Here is a 15,207-nt window from a genome sequence, read left to right as displayed (position 1 = left end):
TTAACAACTGCAGTAATTTGCTTAATGACCCTGGCAAAAAAAAAGATTGTAAAACTGGGCACAAATTAGGAAATTCTGGTCCCAACTGTGGTCATAAATCAAGAGCTACCTGTACTAGCAATCCGAAATTACTGATATTTAACGCAGGTTAAGAAATATCTCTCTCTCTCTCTCTCTCTCTCTCTCTCTCTCTCTCTCTGTGTGTGTGTGTGTGTGTGTGTGTGTGTGTGTGTATGTGTGTGTGTGTGTGTATAATCTGTTTTAAACAGTTCCAGTGACAGAATGCCAAGTAAGACCATCACCAAGTCAAGCTTGGCTCCTGATTACTGCATGCATAGAGGTACCCTGGCAGTATTATAGAAATAGTTGCTATTATCTTTTTTAAAAATACTTTTCTGATAACAGCATAATTAGCTATTTATTTATTTTCTTTATTTAATTAGATTTGTATACCGCCCTTTCCCGAAGGTCTCAGGGCGGTTTACAGGGTAATTAAAACAAGAAATACAAAAGTTAAAAACGATTAAAAAATTACAACAGTCCCTGAAAAAGTAAAAGCCCCCAATTAAAATTAAAATTAAAATTCTCAGCCTGGGCCAGAGAGCTCGAAGAGCCAGGTCTTCAGGTCCCGGCGGAATGAACGGAGGTCGGGGGCAGTCCTCAGCTCCACGGGCAGCTGGTTCCAGAGGGCAGGCGCACCCACTGAGAAGGCCCTCCCCCTGGGTGTTACCCGCAGCCAAGAGCTTATTTCACATACAACAGCAATTTGGACTGCATGGCAAACCTGAGAAAATACTACAATGGAGGAAGACTTATTTGGAAGGAAGCGCCAATAAATTCAGGATTTCGCTGCAAGTTTCATTTATAACTCCTATCACGAGAAGACTAATTGACTGTCCAGATCCATCTCTGCAATGATTTCACTTCATTTCTATTGAAAGCAACAGATGCTAGTCCAGTTAGCATGTTGAGTTAATTACTCACCTGATGGACATTTAGCACTTTTGAATCTGCCTGAGCAATGTGCTGTTATTTATTATCTTCCCTCAGCAACGCAATCTAATTTCTCAAAAGAACTCACATAAATGCCTCCAGCAATCATGGGCACTCCATAACTGGAGATTTTTAAGAAGCTAGACAGTCACTTGCCTGAGATGGTATAGCTTCTCCTAGTTGAGCAGGTGGCTGAACTAGAAGACCTCCAAGGTCCCTTCCAGCTCTATTCTATTCTAAATTCTATTCTAAATATTCTCAATTTATTGTACCATGCCATAAAGGTAAAGGTTCCCCCACACATGTGTGCTAGTCGTTTCCGACTCTAGGGGCCGGTGCTCATCTCCGTTTCAAAGCCAAAGAGCCAGCGCTTGTCCAAGGATGTCTCCGTGGTCATGTGGCCGGCATGACTAGACGCCAAAGGCGCACGGAATGCTGTTACCTTCCCACCGTAGTGGTCCCTATTTTTCTACTTGCATTTTTACGTGCTTTCGAACTGCTAGGTTGGCAGAAGCTGGGACACATAACAGGTGCTCACTCTGCTACACAGCACTTGGGATTCGACCCGCCAAAATGCCGACCTTCTGATTGACAAGCTCAGCATCCTAACCCACTGAGCCACCGCCATACCTTTGTGTAAATAGTAATATTATGTTCATATAGTTATTAGTTTTTAATTGAACCAGTGGATAATTGCCATGAAATATTATAAACTGAGTCAATACTCCTGTTTCTGTTTCCGACTCTTGTCCTCAGTCATAATCTCTCACCTTCCCCAGTATTTTTCTGCTCTGAAATATTCTGTATACCAATTGTTTCAATGAAGCTGAAAACCCTGTTAGATCATGAGAAAGAAATCAGTTGGCAAGTTTATGGACTATAATAAAGACACATTTAGTCCTGTTTTAATAGCAATCTTAAATCTGAACAGTATTAAAAAAAACAGCACAAACCCTATCAAGCAGATTCATTCCTGCACTGGCACATGTCTACATCTAACCTCTATTACCTTCCTTCGTTTGCCCAAATTTCCATTGCTGACAAAGAATTAGCAGTAGGAAAATTCATCACCAAGAGCAGTGTGTAGTGATAGGAAGGATGGAAAAGTTGCCATGATTTAGTCCTTTTTAAAGACTCCTAAAAATGTTTTGTACTGCCTAAATAATATTTACAGGTAGGTTACCATTAGTAGAAATCTGAATAGTGCGCAATTGTGACTTATAGTCCAAATTATAAATAGTTACAAGCTCACATTCAATGCAAGCCAAAATTCAGGTAGTATAAGACTAGCACAACATGATTAAGACTAGCATGCAGTTGCCATTGGTGTTTCAGATGCTAACTGTCCTTTGGCAAAATGGAGAAAAGGAAGAACCCACTCATGGAAAGTTCAGAACTATAGCAGAATATGTGAGGTAACAGGCACACTTTGTATATATCTTTGTCTTCCGTTACTATTATATAGTATTTCATAAATAAACATATAAAAGGGACAACCCCTTTACAAACGGCAAGAGGCTGGAATAAAGCCTGCCAAATTTATTAACATAAAACAGAGCAAGACAAGACACCAACCATGAAACAGGAGCTATGAAAGAGGAACTATCCAAGCGGTTGCCTTCAGCAAACCAGGGCCAGCTGTGGGTCATCTTCATCCACGCTGTCAGGCTCACACAGCTGGGTCTCCGTCGTGACCAGGTGGGAGGGGCCCGGCTGAGGGCTCTGCGGAGCCTCAAGGCCATCATCAGCAAGCTCTTCAACACCCCCCTCCTCCTCCTCTGAGTCGTCCGACCCAACTGCCGAACCCACAGGCTGACCCTGAATCACAACACATGGCAGGAAGTGAGTGAGGAAGCGGAGTTGACAGCATCTGGCAGCAGGGGCTGCATAGCCCGCTGTGAATAACAGGCCGGCCCTCCAGCAGCAGTGCTGCGGCAGAACTGGCAGCACACAGAGTCGGGGGAGCACGTGAAGTGGACCACTGGAACGCCTACTCCGTCCCATCTTTTTTGGTTGGATAGCTGGTCGCCACTGGTCATCTCCTCAGCCCCCTTGAGGGTCTTGCCTGCGTGTGGAGCGCATTCCCCTCATGCACCTTGGTACCTACCGCAGACACCAACCGCTTGCACAGGTTGATTAGTCCTCTGACCAGAGCTGCAGGCCCGCCCAGCACGATGGAGACAAAGCGGTTAGCTAGGAAGCCTTGTGTAGATGGTAAAGCATGCCCAGGACCAGCAGGCAAAAGGCCACGCCGAGTAGGGAAAGCCGGATCATCATCATCATGGCCCCCAGGCCCAGCAGATGGGGGGGAAGGCACACAATTCTAGCTGGGCCTGGGGGCCATGGTGACGATGGGGATCCGGCTTTTCCCACTCAGGGTGGCCTTTGGCTTGCTGGGCGTGGGTGTGCTCTACCACCTCTACTCGAGCTTGCTAGCCGGCCATTTTGTCTCCTTTGTGCTGGGTTGGCCAGGTGTTCTGGGCAGCGGCAGCAGCCTAATGGACATGTGCAAGCTGCTGGTGGCAGCAGCCCGAGGCAGGGCCAAAGTGCATCGGGTGCACGAGGGGAACAGGCTCCACGCACAGGCCAAGGGCAAGATCTGTGAGGGGGCCGAGATGACCAGCAGTGATCTGCTTTCCAAATGCAAGCAAAAACAGATGGGTGGAATAGGCGCATCCGGCAGTCTACATCACATGCCTCCCCCCTCCACTACTCAACCTGCTGCTGGAGGGCTGGCCCGGTATTGGGAGCAGGCTGCGGAGCCCCAGAGTGCACCGGCTATGGCTGCTGACAGACACCATCAGCCCCCATGCGCTCGTTGGCCTGTGTGTGCAGGGGCTTATACAGCTAAGGATGTAAAGAGGATAACAAAACAAGAAATTTATTTATTTATTTATTTGTTTTTATAAACCGCCCTTCTCCCGAGGGACTCGGGGCGGTGTACAGAATAGGGTAGGCATACAGAATGAACAATAGTGAAAAACAAACAATATGCATGAAGATATGCATTGTACTCTCAAGCCATGCACATCAATCAATAGACAAGTTACATAGTTATTCGATATATACATTGCAAAGGATTTCAGTTCTTCCAAAATACATACCCATTACAATAAAATTTTAAGATATTCCAAGAAAAAGAAATATAGTGTGTGTCTAGTAATCACAGCCTGAAAAAAGAGATGTGTTCGTGAAGCCAGACATCACATAACTGCATCGCTTAGTGACAGCAATCCCACAGTCACAGAATTGTGGGTCAGCTGCATGGTTCTGGAGCTGCTAACCATATCCTAGGAAGTTATAGCCATCCCAGTGCAGTCCCAGCAACAGTAGCCCAACCCCATCCCACATTCCTAGACCTGTCCTGCACTCCGCCACCATAGCTGACTTTGGGTGTTTTCTTGCTCTCGCCACTGACAAAGTGGGCTTTGCCTGGTTGGGGCTGGGCTTTAACTGAAACAACAACAACAAAAAGCCAACAGTAGCTACAAAGCCAGTGCAAAATAATAAGCAACTTTGTGCTGCAGCTTAGGGGCTGCTTTTGGCTATTTTTTTATCCTATAGCTACAGCCCATCCCCAGCCAGGCATGGGAACATGGCACAAAAGACTTTTTTGGCCAATTGCGGCTCTGGGACTGCTGCTGACTTTTTAAATTCCCACAGTGCAAGCCCAACCCACGATGGCTTGAGTTCTAGTCCTGCCTTATATGTGAAAGCCAGCTGGGTGACTTTGGGCCGATCACTCTCTCTTAGCCCAACCTATCTCACAGGATTATTGTTGTGGAGAAAATAAGAAGGGGTATCATATTTTTCATTGCCCTGAGTAATTTATAAAAATATATAAAGGTGAGATGTAAATAAATGAAACAAAATTTATCAATCCAAATAAAGTGCATATAAAGCATCTAAATTTTTGTCCCCACCGAAATCAGCACACCAAGTCTTAATGTAGGATTAATCTATAAACCGACAAAATGTCATTAGTCTTCCTCAATCTTTGAGCAAAACAAACAGTTTGAGAAGCGTAATTCTTTGGAAAAAGATATACTGCTTTTCATTAGAGTAAACCACATACCGGTAATCTCCCCTTAGCCTACTAATAAGATTGGAGAGAGGCACAATTTTTATAATTCAAAAGTAAAATTCTGCTGTGCAACTACTATAAAAATCTCCAAGAGCATATATACTGTTTTTCAACAGTAATATAAACTTATACATTCTTAAAAATTAATTCTACTAAAAATATTGATTTATTTGTAATTAAAATAATATATAATTCCATTGTCAGTTACTCTGACAACAGTGATTATCAAGTTTATAATATATTTTAATCAACAAAGATGAACATATTTCTTTTTTTAATCCATTGGAAACATCTTCTAAATATTTTATATTACCTTTAGAATTTTTTAAACCCTACAATACACACTAAAATATTTAGAACATTTCAACAATAAAGCAAAGGCTATGATATCAGCTATTATACTGGATATAATTATTCACTTATATTATTCAGAGATGTACAAGTGCTTTCTTTGTTCTACAAACAAGATTATTATTCACTATCATCATGTTTTACAAGATGTTCACGCCCCATGCCACATGAGCATAATATTAAGCTCTAACAATTAAGTACAATTTATTCATTTCTAGGATTTCCTGACTTCTACAGAATGTTAAAGACAGGATAACAGAGATAACTGGTATTGAGAATGTCTTCCTTAAGCAGCTGGATGTTTTGGAATGAACACAGAAAGGGAGACACACCTATATAATGAATGAAGATTACTTCAGAAAGAAAGGAATCAATCTTACAACAGAAAACTTGGATTTGACTACGTCTCTATATGTTTCTTCATCAAGAAACATAAATTAAGCAAATGACTAATTTTGAGAAAGAAAATCGTGTTTTACAATTAATCCATTAATCAGACTGCAATAGTATACCAAAAGAAAAAGCAAATTAGAATAGAATAGAGCTGAAGGGACCTTGGAGGTCTTCTAGTTCAGCCTCCTGCAAACCTATACCATCTCAGACAAATTACTGTCTAGCCTCCAGCACTCCAGTGATGGAGTGCCCACGATTTCTGGAGGCAAGCTGTTCCACTGATTAATTGTCCTGTCAGGAAGTTTCTCCTTAATTCCAGGTTGCTTCTCTCTTTGATCAGTTTCCAACCATTGTTTTTCGTTCTTCCCTCTGGTGCTTTGGTGAATAAAGTGATCCCCTCTTCTATGTGGCAGCCCCTCAGATACTGGAATACTGCTATCATGTCTCCCCTATTTCTTCTTTTATTTAGACTAGTCAAACCCAAGTCCTGCAGCCGTTCTTCATATGTTATAGTCTCCAGGCCTTTGATCGTCTTAGCTGCTCTTCTCTGAATTTTTTCCAAACTCTCAATATCTTTTTTGTGATATGGTGACCAAAATTGGCTGCAGTACTCCAGGTGTGATCTTACTAGGGTTTTATAAAGCAGTACTAATACCTTGCGTGACCTTGATTCAATGCCTCTGTTTATACAACCCAGGATTGTATTAGCTTTTTTGGCTGCTGCTGCACACTGCTGGTTCATGGTTAAGTGATCATCCACTAGGACTCCAAGGCCCCTCTCACAGTTACTGTTTTTAAGCCAGGTCTGCCCAATCTGTACTTGTACCTTTGATTTTTCCTACCTAGATGTAAAACTTTGCCTTTCTCCGCATTGAATTGGATAGGGCCCATTGTTCAAGTTTGTCAAGATCTTTCTGGATCCTGAGTTTGTCTTCTGGGGGGTTGGCTACTCCTACCAGTTTGGTGTCATCTGCAAATTTGATGAGTTCTCCTTCAATTCCCTCATCTAAGTCGTTGATGAAGATATTGAAGAGTACTGGGCCTAAGACAAAACCTTGTGGTACCCCACTGCTTACTTTTCTCCATGTGGATGTAGTGCCATTGAGGACTCCTTGTTGAGTATGGTTTGCCAGCCAGCTACAGTTCCATCTGGTGGTGATGTTGTCTATTCCAGGGCTTTTCAACCTTTTCACCCATTGTACCACTTTTAGGATATGGCAACATCCGAGTACCACCAGTCGCCTAGGAAGGTGTCAAAAATTTGATGACCAAAAAAAAAACAACAAAGGAAAAAAATGATAAAGTACAGATAGTCCTCAACTTACAACAGTTCACTTAGTGACTGTTCGAAGTTACAATGGCACTGAAAAAAGTGCCCCTCAAGCCTCAGCCGATCCTAGCGCTTCCGCTGAGCCCTGACAGCCCCGAAGAAGTGCTGATCCTGGCACTTCCACTGAACCCTGACAGCCCTGCAGCTCCAGCCATCTCTTGCTCAGGCTTGTGCAGTGCTGCCACCAGTTCAGCTCATTCCCTCCCCCGCTACTTTTCTAGGATGGTCACGTACCACCTGCCAGGTGCCAATGTATCACAGGTGGTACCCGTACCACTGGTTGAAAAGCCCTGGTCTATTCCATCTTTTTCTAGCTTACCAAGGAGTAGGTTGTGGTCTACTTTATGGCATACATATATGTGAGAAAGTGCAGAAAAATAAACTGAATTCTAGAAATTAACTAGCATAGAAACAGGCTCCTTTTAGTGCAATCTCTGGTACCAAATTCATCCATGTGAAGATTCTGTATTTGGTTTATTGCAAAGAATAAAATAAAGGAACACACAACTGCACAAAGCACTTTGGTGGTTATTTTATTTTACTTTATTATTTTGCTTTGAAAAATTGTGTGGAGAAATGTTAAATTATGGGTGTGAGTTGCTTATGGAATAATTGTGCAATTTGCTTGACAAATGTGTTCAAGATTATCAGTGCCAGATAATTGGAGGAATATCATTAGTGGTCCTCTGTATAAAGATAGCATAAGTGAATATAAAGCCAGTTAAAATAGAAAATTGATGAAAAATAAACAGAGATTAGGTAAAGTTACAGAATGTGAATTACCATTTTAAATAGCAATAAGATTCACAAATGTTTAATTTGCAGGTTGGATAAATACACTTTCTGTTTTTGTGCCTTCAAGCCAGATTTAACTCATAGTGATAAGTCTCTGCAGCTTTCTTGGAAAGATTTTCTGAAAGTGATTTGCCTCTGCCTCCTTCCTAAGACAATAGAAAGTGACTGCTCAAGATCACCGAGTTGGCTTTATACAAGTAGAACTAGAACTCATGGTCTCCCTATCTCTAACCTTGTGCCTTAATCATTACATCAAACCAACTTTCTGAAAAATATAGTGTATTGGTTATATGCTTTCAATGTTTTATTTTGAATATTTTCAAGTATGGCAAAAATACAATAAGCATATTCCAAAGATTTTAATGTAACACAGATTAAAAGTAACAACTCCTGTGATTAACTTCAACTTCAGAGACATTTCTTAAGAAGAACTGAAGAAGCTTCTTGGATGAGAAGCGAAACATCTTCAAGGAAAAACAAGGAAGTCCAGTTGCCTTTTGAAAAAAGCACCTTTGGGACAACCATGACATGGATGACTAAGAATTTCCAGAGACTCCATATTATATTCTTAGCAACAATATGAAAGACATTTTCCACTGCATTTTTCCAGGATTTTTTTGCATCTTCCCCAATTAGGCAGCAGGCTTGCAATTTCCCAGTGGCCTCCTTTCTAAGTAATCAGTTCTACAGGTAGTGCTCAATTTATGATTGATTAGAGATTGGTTATTATTCAAAGTTATCAAGGCCCTGGAAAAGATTCTTTATAACCAGAATTTCCAGCCATTATAAAATTGTAAGTTTGGTGCTTGGCAAACTTTTCACACTTAAGACTGGTTGTCAAGGGTCTCATGATCATGTGATTGCCATTTGCAATTTCCTGTTGACTTCCCCAGACAATCAACTGGGAATCTGGGAAGGAAATTTGCAAGCTGCTGCCACCTGCTGAGAGGACTCTCTCTCATGTTTGGGAGCTGACTGAAAGAGCTGCCAGTTAAGAGCTGAACTCTTTTCATGGATTGGAAAAAAATGGAGCTCAGATTCCCGTATCCCACTGAAGGAGCTCCCTTCCATGCATGGAGGAGCTGAACTCCTTCAATAAGAATGGAGAAACAAACCTCAAATCATAATAATTTCAACTCTTTTTCCCACACCTTGCGAAAGAAGTTCCCTTCTCAGTCGGGAACTAACAGTGGTGCAAAAATGGAGCTCAAATCCTGAAGATTGGATTCTGTTTCTCATACTAAAAGAGGTGGAGAAAGAGGAGAGATGAACTTTGGCAGGATGGAAAAATAGAACTTAGAGCCTGATGATTTGAGGTCTGTTTCTACATCCTATGGAAGGAGTTGCCTCCTGAATGGAGGAGAGCTTAACAGAACTTAATAGAATAACAGAATTGGGAGTGACCTTGGAGACCTTATAGCCCAACCCCCTGCTCAAGCAGGAAACCCTATACCAGATATGTGAAACTGCCAGCCCGCGGGCTGGATGCATCACGCCAAAACTGCACCCACCCCATTGCTGGCAATGAGGAAAAAGTCGCAATATGTCGCCTGACATCACGGGTTTGACATGCCTGCCCTATACCATTTCAGATAAATTGCTACCCAATCTCTTCTTAAAAACCTCCAGTGATAGAGCACCCACTACTTCTGAAGGTAAAGGTAAAAAGGTAAAGGTTCCCCTGCACATGTGTGCTAGTCGTTTCTGACTCTAGAGGCCGGTGCTCATCTCCGTTTCAAAGCCGAAGAGCCAGCGCTTTTCCAAGGACGTCTCCGTGGTCATGTGGCCGGCATGACTAGATGCCAAAGGCGCACAAAACGCTGTTACCTTCCCACCGTAGTGGTCCCTATTTTTCTACTTGCATTTTTATGTGCTTTCAAAGTGCTAGGTTGGCAGAAGCTGGGACACATAACAGGTGCTCACTCTGTTACGTGGCACTCAGGATTCGACCCGCCAAACTGCCGACCTTCTGACTGACAAGCTCAGCATCCTAACCCACTGAGCCACCGCGTCCCTTTTTTGAAGGTAAGTTGTTCCACTGATTAATTGCTTTTACTGTCAGGGAATTTCTCCTTAGTTCCTCTTGATTAGTTTTCATCCATTCCCTTCAAGCGCTTTGGAGAATAGGTTGACCCTCTCTTCTTTGTTGCAGCCCCTTAAATATTGGGACATGCTATTATGTCACCCCATAATCCTTCTTTTCATGAAGACTAGACATATCCAATTCCTGCAACCATTCTTTGTATGTTGACATCCAGCTGAGGGGTGCAAAACCAAAGCTCAGATCCTGATGATTTGAGCTCTGTGCTTGCCCCCACTGAAGACTTCCCTTCAGCTGGCAGCTTTTTCAGCCAGCCCTTACAGACAAGAGGGACCCAAAATCCAATCAGGACTTTTAACTCCTGGGTGCAGAAGCAGCACAGTAAAGAATGGGGAGTGCCTTAAGCAGATGAAGAAAGTCCTGGGTGGCTCAGAGCAGGCCACATACAAATTTTTCTTCTCTCAAGACTGAGAATTCTGTTTGGCTCTCAGAAGCGAGGATTTTTAGGTCTTGATTGGAGCCTACTAGGGTCTCCCCAACTCCAAGCATCCTATGCTCCTTATCTAGGACTCTATTCACTTAATGACCCCCGTAATCAACTACCTATAGTTCTAACTTCTTTCTCCCTAGATCTCCCAAATCTAGTTAAAAACCTAGTTATTTGTTTATAAAATTAAACTAAACTTTCCATTCATCCCTGCTTAAATTTCAGATATACATTTATGGATTGAATAAAAAGATTCAAATTAAAATTACTTCAGAAATTAAAGAACTCATCATCTGAATTAAGCAAGGCAGTGTTTTAAACCTCACACAAAGATGTTGAAAAGGACACTGTTGTAGTTACTTACAGGTATCTCATAATTAAATTCTTGTCAAGTATTATGTACATTAAAATGTTATACATTTTCCACATTTTTTAAAGAAAATTACAAATATATGATGCACAGGAATGTGCCTTTTATAACATAAACTGCAGTGCAGACAAAATGATTTTAATTTTACTCTTAAATTAACAATGCAATCCATGTAGTGATCAAATTACTTGCAGTTATGAGCTCACTGGCCTATTTAGGTATCCCAAAAGTACAGTATGCTATAATGCGTACTGAGAAGCCATTCATATATTCAAGCCCCTTACTGCAGTTAAATATTTAGACATTATAAACCTCTACTATGCACAGAGCTTACATTCCAACTAATAGTGGTTGCAGCAGTGTATTCAGTTTTAATTATCAATTTTACAGTGACCTTATTCATCTTGTCTGCTGTACAGTGAGTTTACATTATTAACCTGATTTAGGGCAGTAGTTTTGCTTTGGTTTTTAAGGCACCTATTTATGAGCAAGAAAGAATAACTTGCGATCTCTCCAGCCCTATGCGATCCCTTGCTCTTCTTGCGCTTCTAAAATAGAAATACCAGTTGGGACCTGTGGCATTTCCATGGTATGTACAACCTCTTGCCAACAGCAACAGCTGTTCCCGAGCCAATGGCATTGATACGTATCACAAGCAGAGAAAAAGAGCCTTGCTTTGGATCCTACAATGTGCAGACCCAAATGCTATGACATTTCCACGACGCTCCTTCTCCCACCCACCCACACAAAGAAAGAAAGAAAGAATCGTGCACAAAGGAAAGCGCAACATGGAAAAGTCGCCAGGGAACGCCTCGCTCCCTCAGCCATTCGCGACTGAGCCTTAATAACTCCGTCGCCGCTCATGACAGCGGAAAGGGGGCGGACGGGCAAGCTATATATTTTTACTAACGGAAAAGGGGCGGGACACAGGCAAGCTATATGTTCCTTGCCCCATGAACCACAAGCTGCCCCGCCACCCCCTACTTCTCCCCCCCCGCAACCTACCTACCTACCTACCCACCCACCACCTGCGACCGCATCCAGGCCTGCCGCCCGGTAGCCTTCCCACCCCCGCGGTCACTTCTCATCTTACCTTGGCTTTGCCGGCCTCCAGCTTCTTCTGCCTCTCCTGCTCGTCCATGGCTCCTGCGCGGGAGACAAGACAGTTACGGTGCAGCCAACTAAACCCAGAAGTGGGGGACTTGCCCTAAGCCTCCGAAAGGTCTCTCTCACTCGGCGTCAGCAACACGCGCTCTGCCCGTCTACGGGGTCTGAAGGCGCCGCGATTCACCCACCGGCGCCGCCATCTTCAGCTCCACGTAAACATGCGGCCGGGGAAAGTGACGTCCGCGCCGCCGCTTTAAGAACCACCTCGAGGCTTAGTAGAGAAGCCCCGCAGGCGGCAACCGGGAAAGGGATGGTGCATTTCGGCGGTCGAGCTCGTTTCCTCATTTTACTAGCTCGCCATTCTGTTTTTGTTTTTTTTTTTTACTTTGGTGGCTGGAGACAGAGAGCTCCAGCCACCTACTTTCTCAACAACAACCCTGTGGGTAGTTTGGGCTGAGAGGGATTGGCCCAAGGACGCTTTGGCTAGTGCAGGGGTAGGCAGCCGTGGCTCTTTTATGACTCGTGGACTTGAACTCCCAGAATTCCTGAGCCACCTATGCCTCAGGAATTCTGGGAGTTCATGTCCACGAGTCATAAAAGAGCCAAAGTTGCCAACCCCTAGTGAATGAAACTTGATTGCCAGTTCTTAGATCAATACCTGTGATTAAATTGCAATACAGCAACTCCCTAAATGTAAAATGTACCTGAATCATGACAAGAATAAATAATAATTCCATGAATGCTAAAATTGGGCAAGAAATGAACAATTAAAATTTTAGCAATAATGCTTAATGATTTAGTCTGTTGCTATGTATTCTAATTTTTGTATTATAGTAATTATAGTCATTTTTTAAAAAAATTGTTCCCCATCCAATCATTTATTGAGATGGCTGACCAGATAAATAAAATTTAATGTATGTATCACAGATTCTAAAACTGCAGGGTAAAGCAACTGCCCATTGGTAAAATAAATTTTTACAAAAAAAAAATTGCTACTTCAGCTACACCAGTCTGTTTTCAAAAGCAAACCCCATTGTTTGAGAAAACTTGCCTTAAATAAATGTTTTTTAAACATGATTTTTAAGTTTATATTCCATCTTTATTATTTTTACAAATAATAAGGCAGCAAACATACAACACACATTTCTCAGGCTGAGAGAATGACTGATCCAAGGTCATCTAGCTGGATTTGAACTCACTGCTTTTCTAGCCATGCACCTTAACCACTAGCTCAAACTGGCTCTCAACTGGGGAATTCTGGGAGATGAAGTCCCAGTATCTTAATGTTGCCAAGTTTGAAACTTATTGCCTTTAAATAGTATATCAGGGTGGTCCTTCAGAGCCAATTAAGGTTTAATTTTAGCTTTATTTTGAGCTTGTCAAGTGGAAATAGGAAAAAATGCATTGCTTAATGGTGCAGCTACAAAATTTTTACATCATGAATTTAGTGTTCTCATGGAAATAGAGGGAATGTCTTATATCTTACTTTGCATGCAAGAGTTCAGGGCAGAGTAGGCAACTCCCCTCCCTACTCTTTAATTTAATTTAATTTAATTTAATTTAATTTAATTTAATTTAATTTATTAATATTTCTATACCGCCCTTCTCCCGAAGGACTCAGGGCGGTGTACAGGGCAAGAATAAAACACAGAAATTTACAAAAGATAAAAAGTAATTAAATACATGCCCAATTAAAAAATACAGTTAATACATACTAAAAAAACCCCCAATAAAAATAGTAAAAAACCCCACCAATCCCCCCTCAGGCCAGGCCGGCTTGCTCGAACAAGTATGTTTTCAGATCGCGGCGAAAGGAGCGAAGATCGGGCGCCGTCCGGAGCTCAACCGGTAACTGGTTCCATAGCTCCGGGGCACCCACAGAGAAGGATCTCCCCCTGGGGGCCACCAGTCGACATTCTCTGACCGGTGGCACCCTGAGGAGGCCCTCTCTGTGGGAACGCACAGGGCGGAGGGAAGTAGACGCCGGCAGCAGGTGTTCCCTAAGGTATTCCGGACCCCTGCCATGTAGGGCTTTAAACACCATTACTAGCACCTTGAATCTCACCCGGAAGACAACTGGTAACCAATGCAGCTCACGGAGCAGAGGTGTGACATGGGAGTATCGGGAGACTCCCAACACAACTCTCGCGGCTGCATTCTGTACCAGTTGGAGCCCCCGGGTGGTCCTCAAGGGAAGCCCCATGTAGAGAGCGTTGCAGTAGTCTAGACGAGAGGTCACGAGCGCGTGAGTGACCGTGCATAAATCATCCCGGCTTAGATAGGGCCGCAACTGGCGCACCAGGCGAACCTGGGCGAAAGCCCCCCTAGTCACAGCCACCATGTGATCTTCCAAGGTGAGCCGTGAATCTAGGAGGACTCCCAAGTTGCGAGCCCTATCTACGGGGGGGTAATAATTCACCCCCCATAGAGAGAGATGGAATATCCGAATAAACCCGGGATGAAGGTATGCAAAGCCACTCGGTCTTGTCGGGGTTGAGTTGAAGTATGTTCCTCCCCATCCAGACCCGAACCGCCTCCAGGCAACGGGACATCACGTTGAGGGCATCACTGGGGTGGTTTGGGGTCGAAAGAAAAAGCTGGGTATCATCAGCATACTGATGATACCCAACTCCAAAGCCACGAATGATCTCACCCAGCGGTTTCATGTAGATGTTGAACAGGAGAGGCGAGAGGACCGACCCCTGAGGAACTCCACAAACGAGAGACCTCGCGGTCGACCTCTGCCCTCCTGTCAACACCGACTGCGAGCGTCCCTGGAGATAGGAGGAGAACCACTGTAAGACCGTGCCTCCCACTCCCAATCCCCTGAGACGCCGCAGCAGGATACCATGGTCGATGGTATCGAAAGCCGCTGAGAGGTCTAATAGGACTAGAACAGAGGAATGACCCCTGTCCCGAGCCCTCCAGAGATCATTCACCAGCGCGACCAATGCCGTCTCCATGCTGTGCCCGGGCCTGAAACCCGATTGGTACGGGTCTAGATAATCCGCTTCATCCAGGACCAAAGGGAGCTGATGCGCCACCACACTCTCAACAACCTTCGCAAGAAAGCGAAGGTTGGAGACCGGACGAAAGTTGTTCAATACAGCTGGGTCCAAGGCAGGCTTCTTGAGGAGAGGCCTCACCACCGCCTCTTTCAAGACGGCAGGGAAGCTACCCTCACTCAAAGAAGCTGATATAACTGCTTGGAACCAGCTGCGTGTCCTCTCCCGGGCTGCATAAACCAGCCAGGAAG

General features: G+C 43.6%; 1 protein-coding gene across 7 annotated transcripts in view; it reads right to left on the bottom strand.

Annotated features, from left to right (window-relative positions):
• Positions 1–12,439, bottom strand: part of AKAP9 (A-kinase anchoring protein 9) — a 127,939-nt gene extending 115,500 nt beyond the window's left edge. For 4 of the 7 annotated variants that reach the window (XM_081345583.1, XM_081345586.1, XM_081345584.1 and 1 more), the window contains exon 1: positions 11,938–12,432. In XM_081345583.1, coding sequence (XP_081201709.1) covers positions 11,938–11,985 — 48 coding nt within the window. In that variant the 5' untranslated portion in view covers positions 11,986–12,432. Of the gene's footprint in view, positions 1–11,937 lie in introns of all 7 variants that reach the window. The other 3 variants (XR_014028654.1, XR_014028655.1, XM_081345585.1) reach the window with 3 other exon arrangements.
• Positions 12,440–15,207: the final 2,768 nt, after the last annotated feature.

This window comes from Vipera berus, assembly GCF_964194415.1.
Source record: "Vipera berus genome assembly, chromosome: Z".
In the NCBI taxonomy this organism is placed as follows: Eukaryota; Metazoa; Chordata; class Lepidosauria; order Squamata; family Viperidae; genus Vipera; species Vipera berus.
The sequence above is the reverse complement of the archived record's forward strand: the minus strand, read 5'-3'. Positions and strand labels throughout refer to the sequence as shown.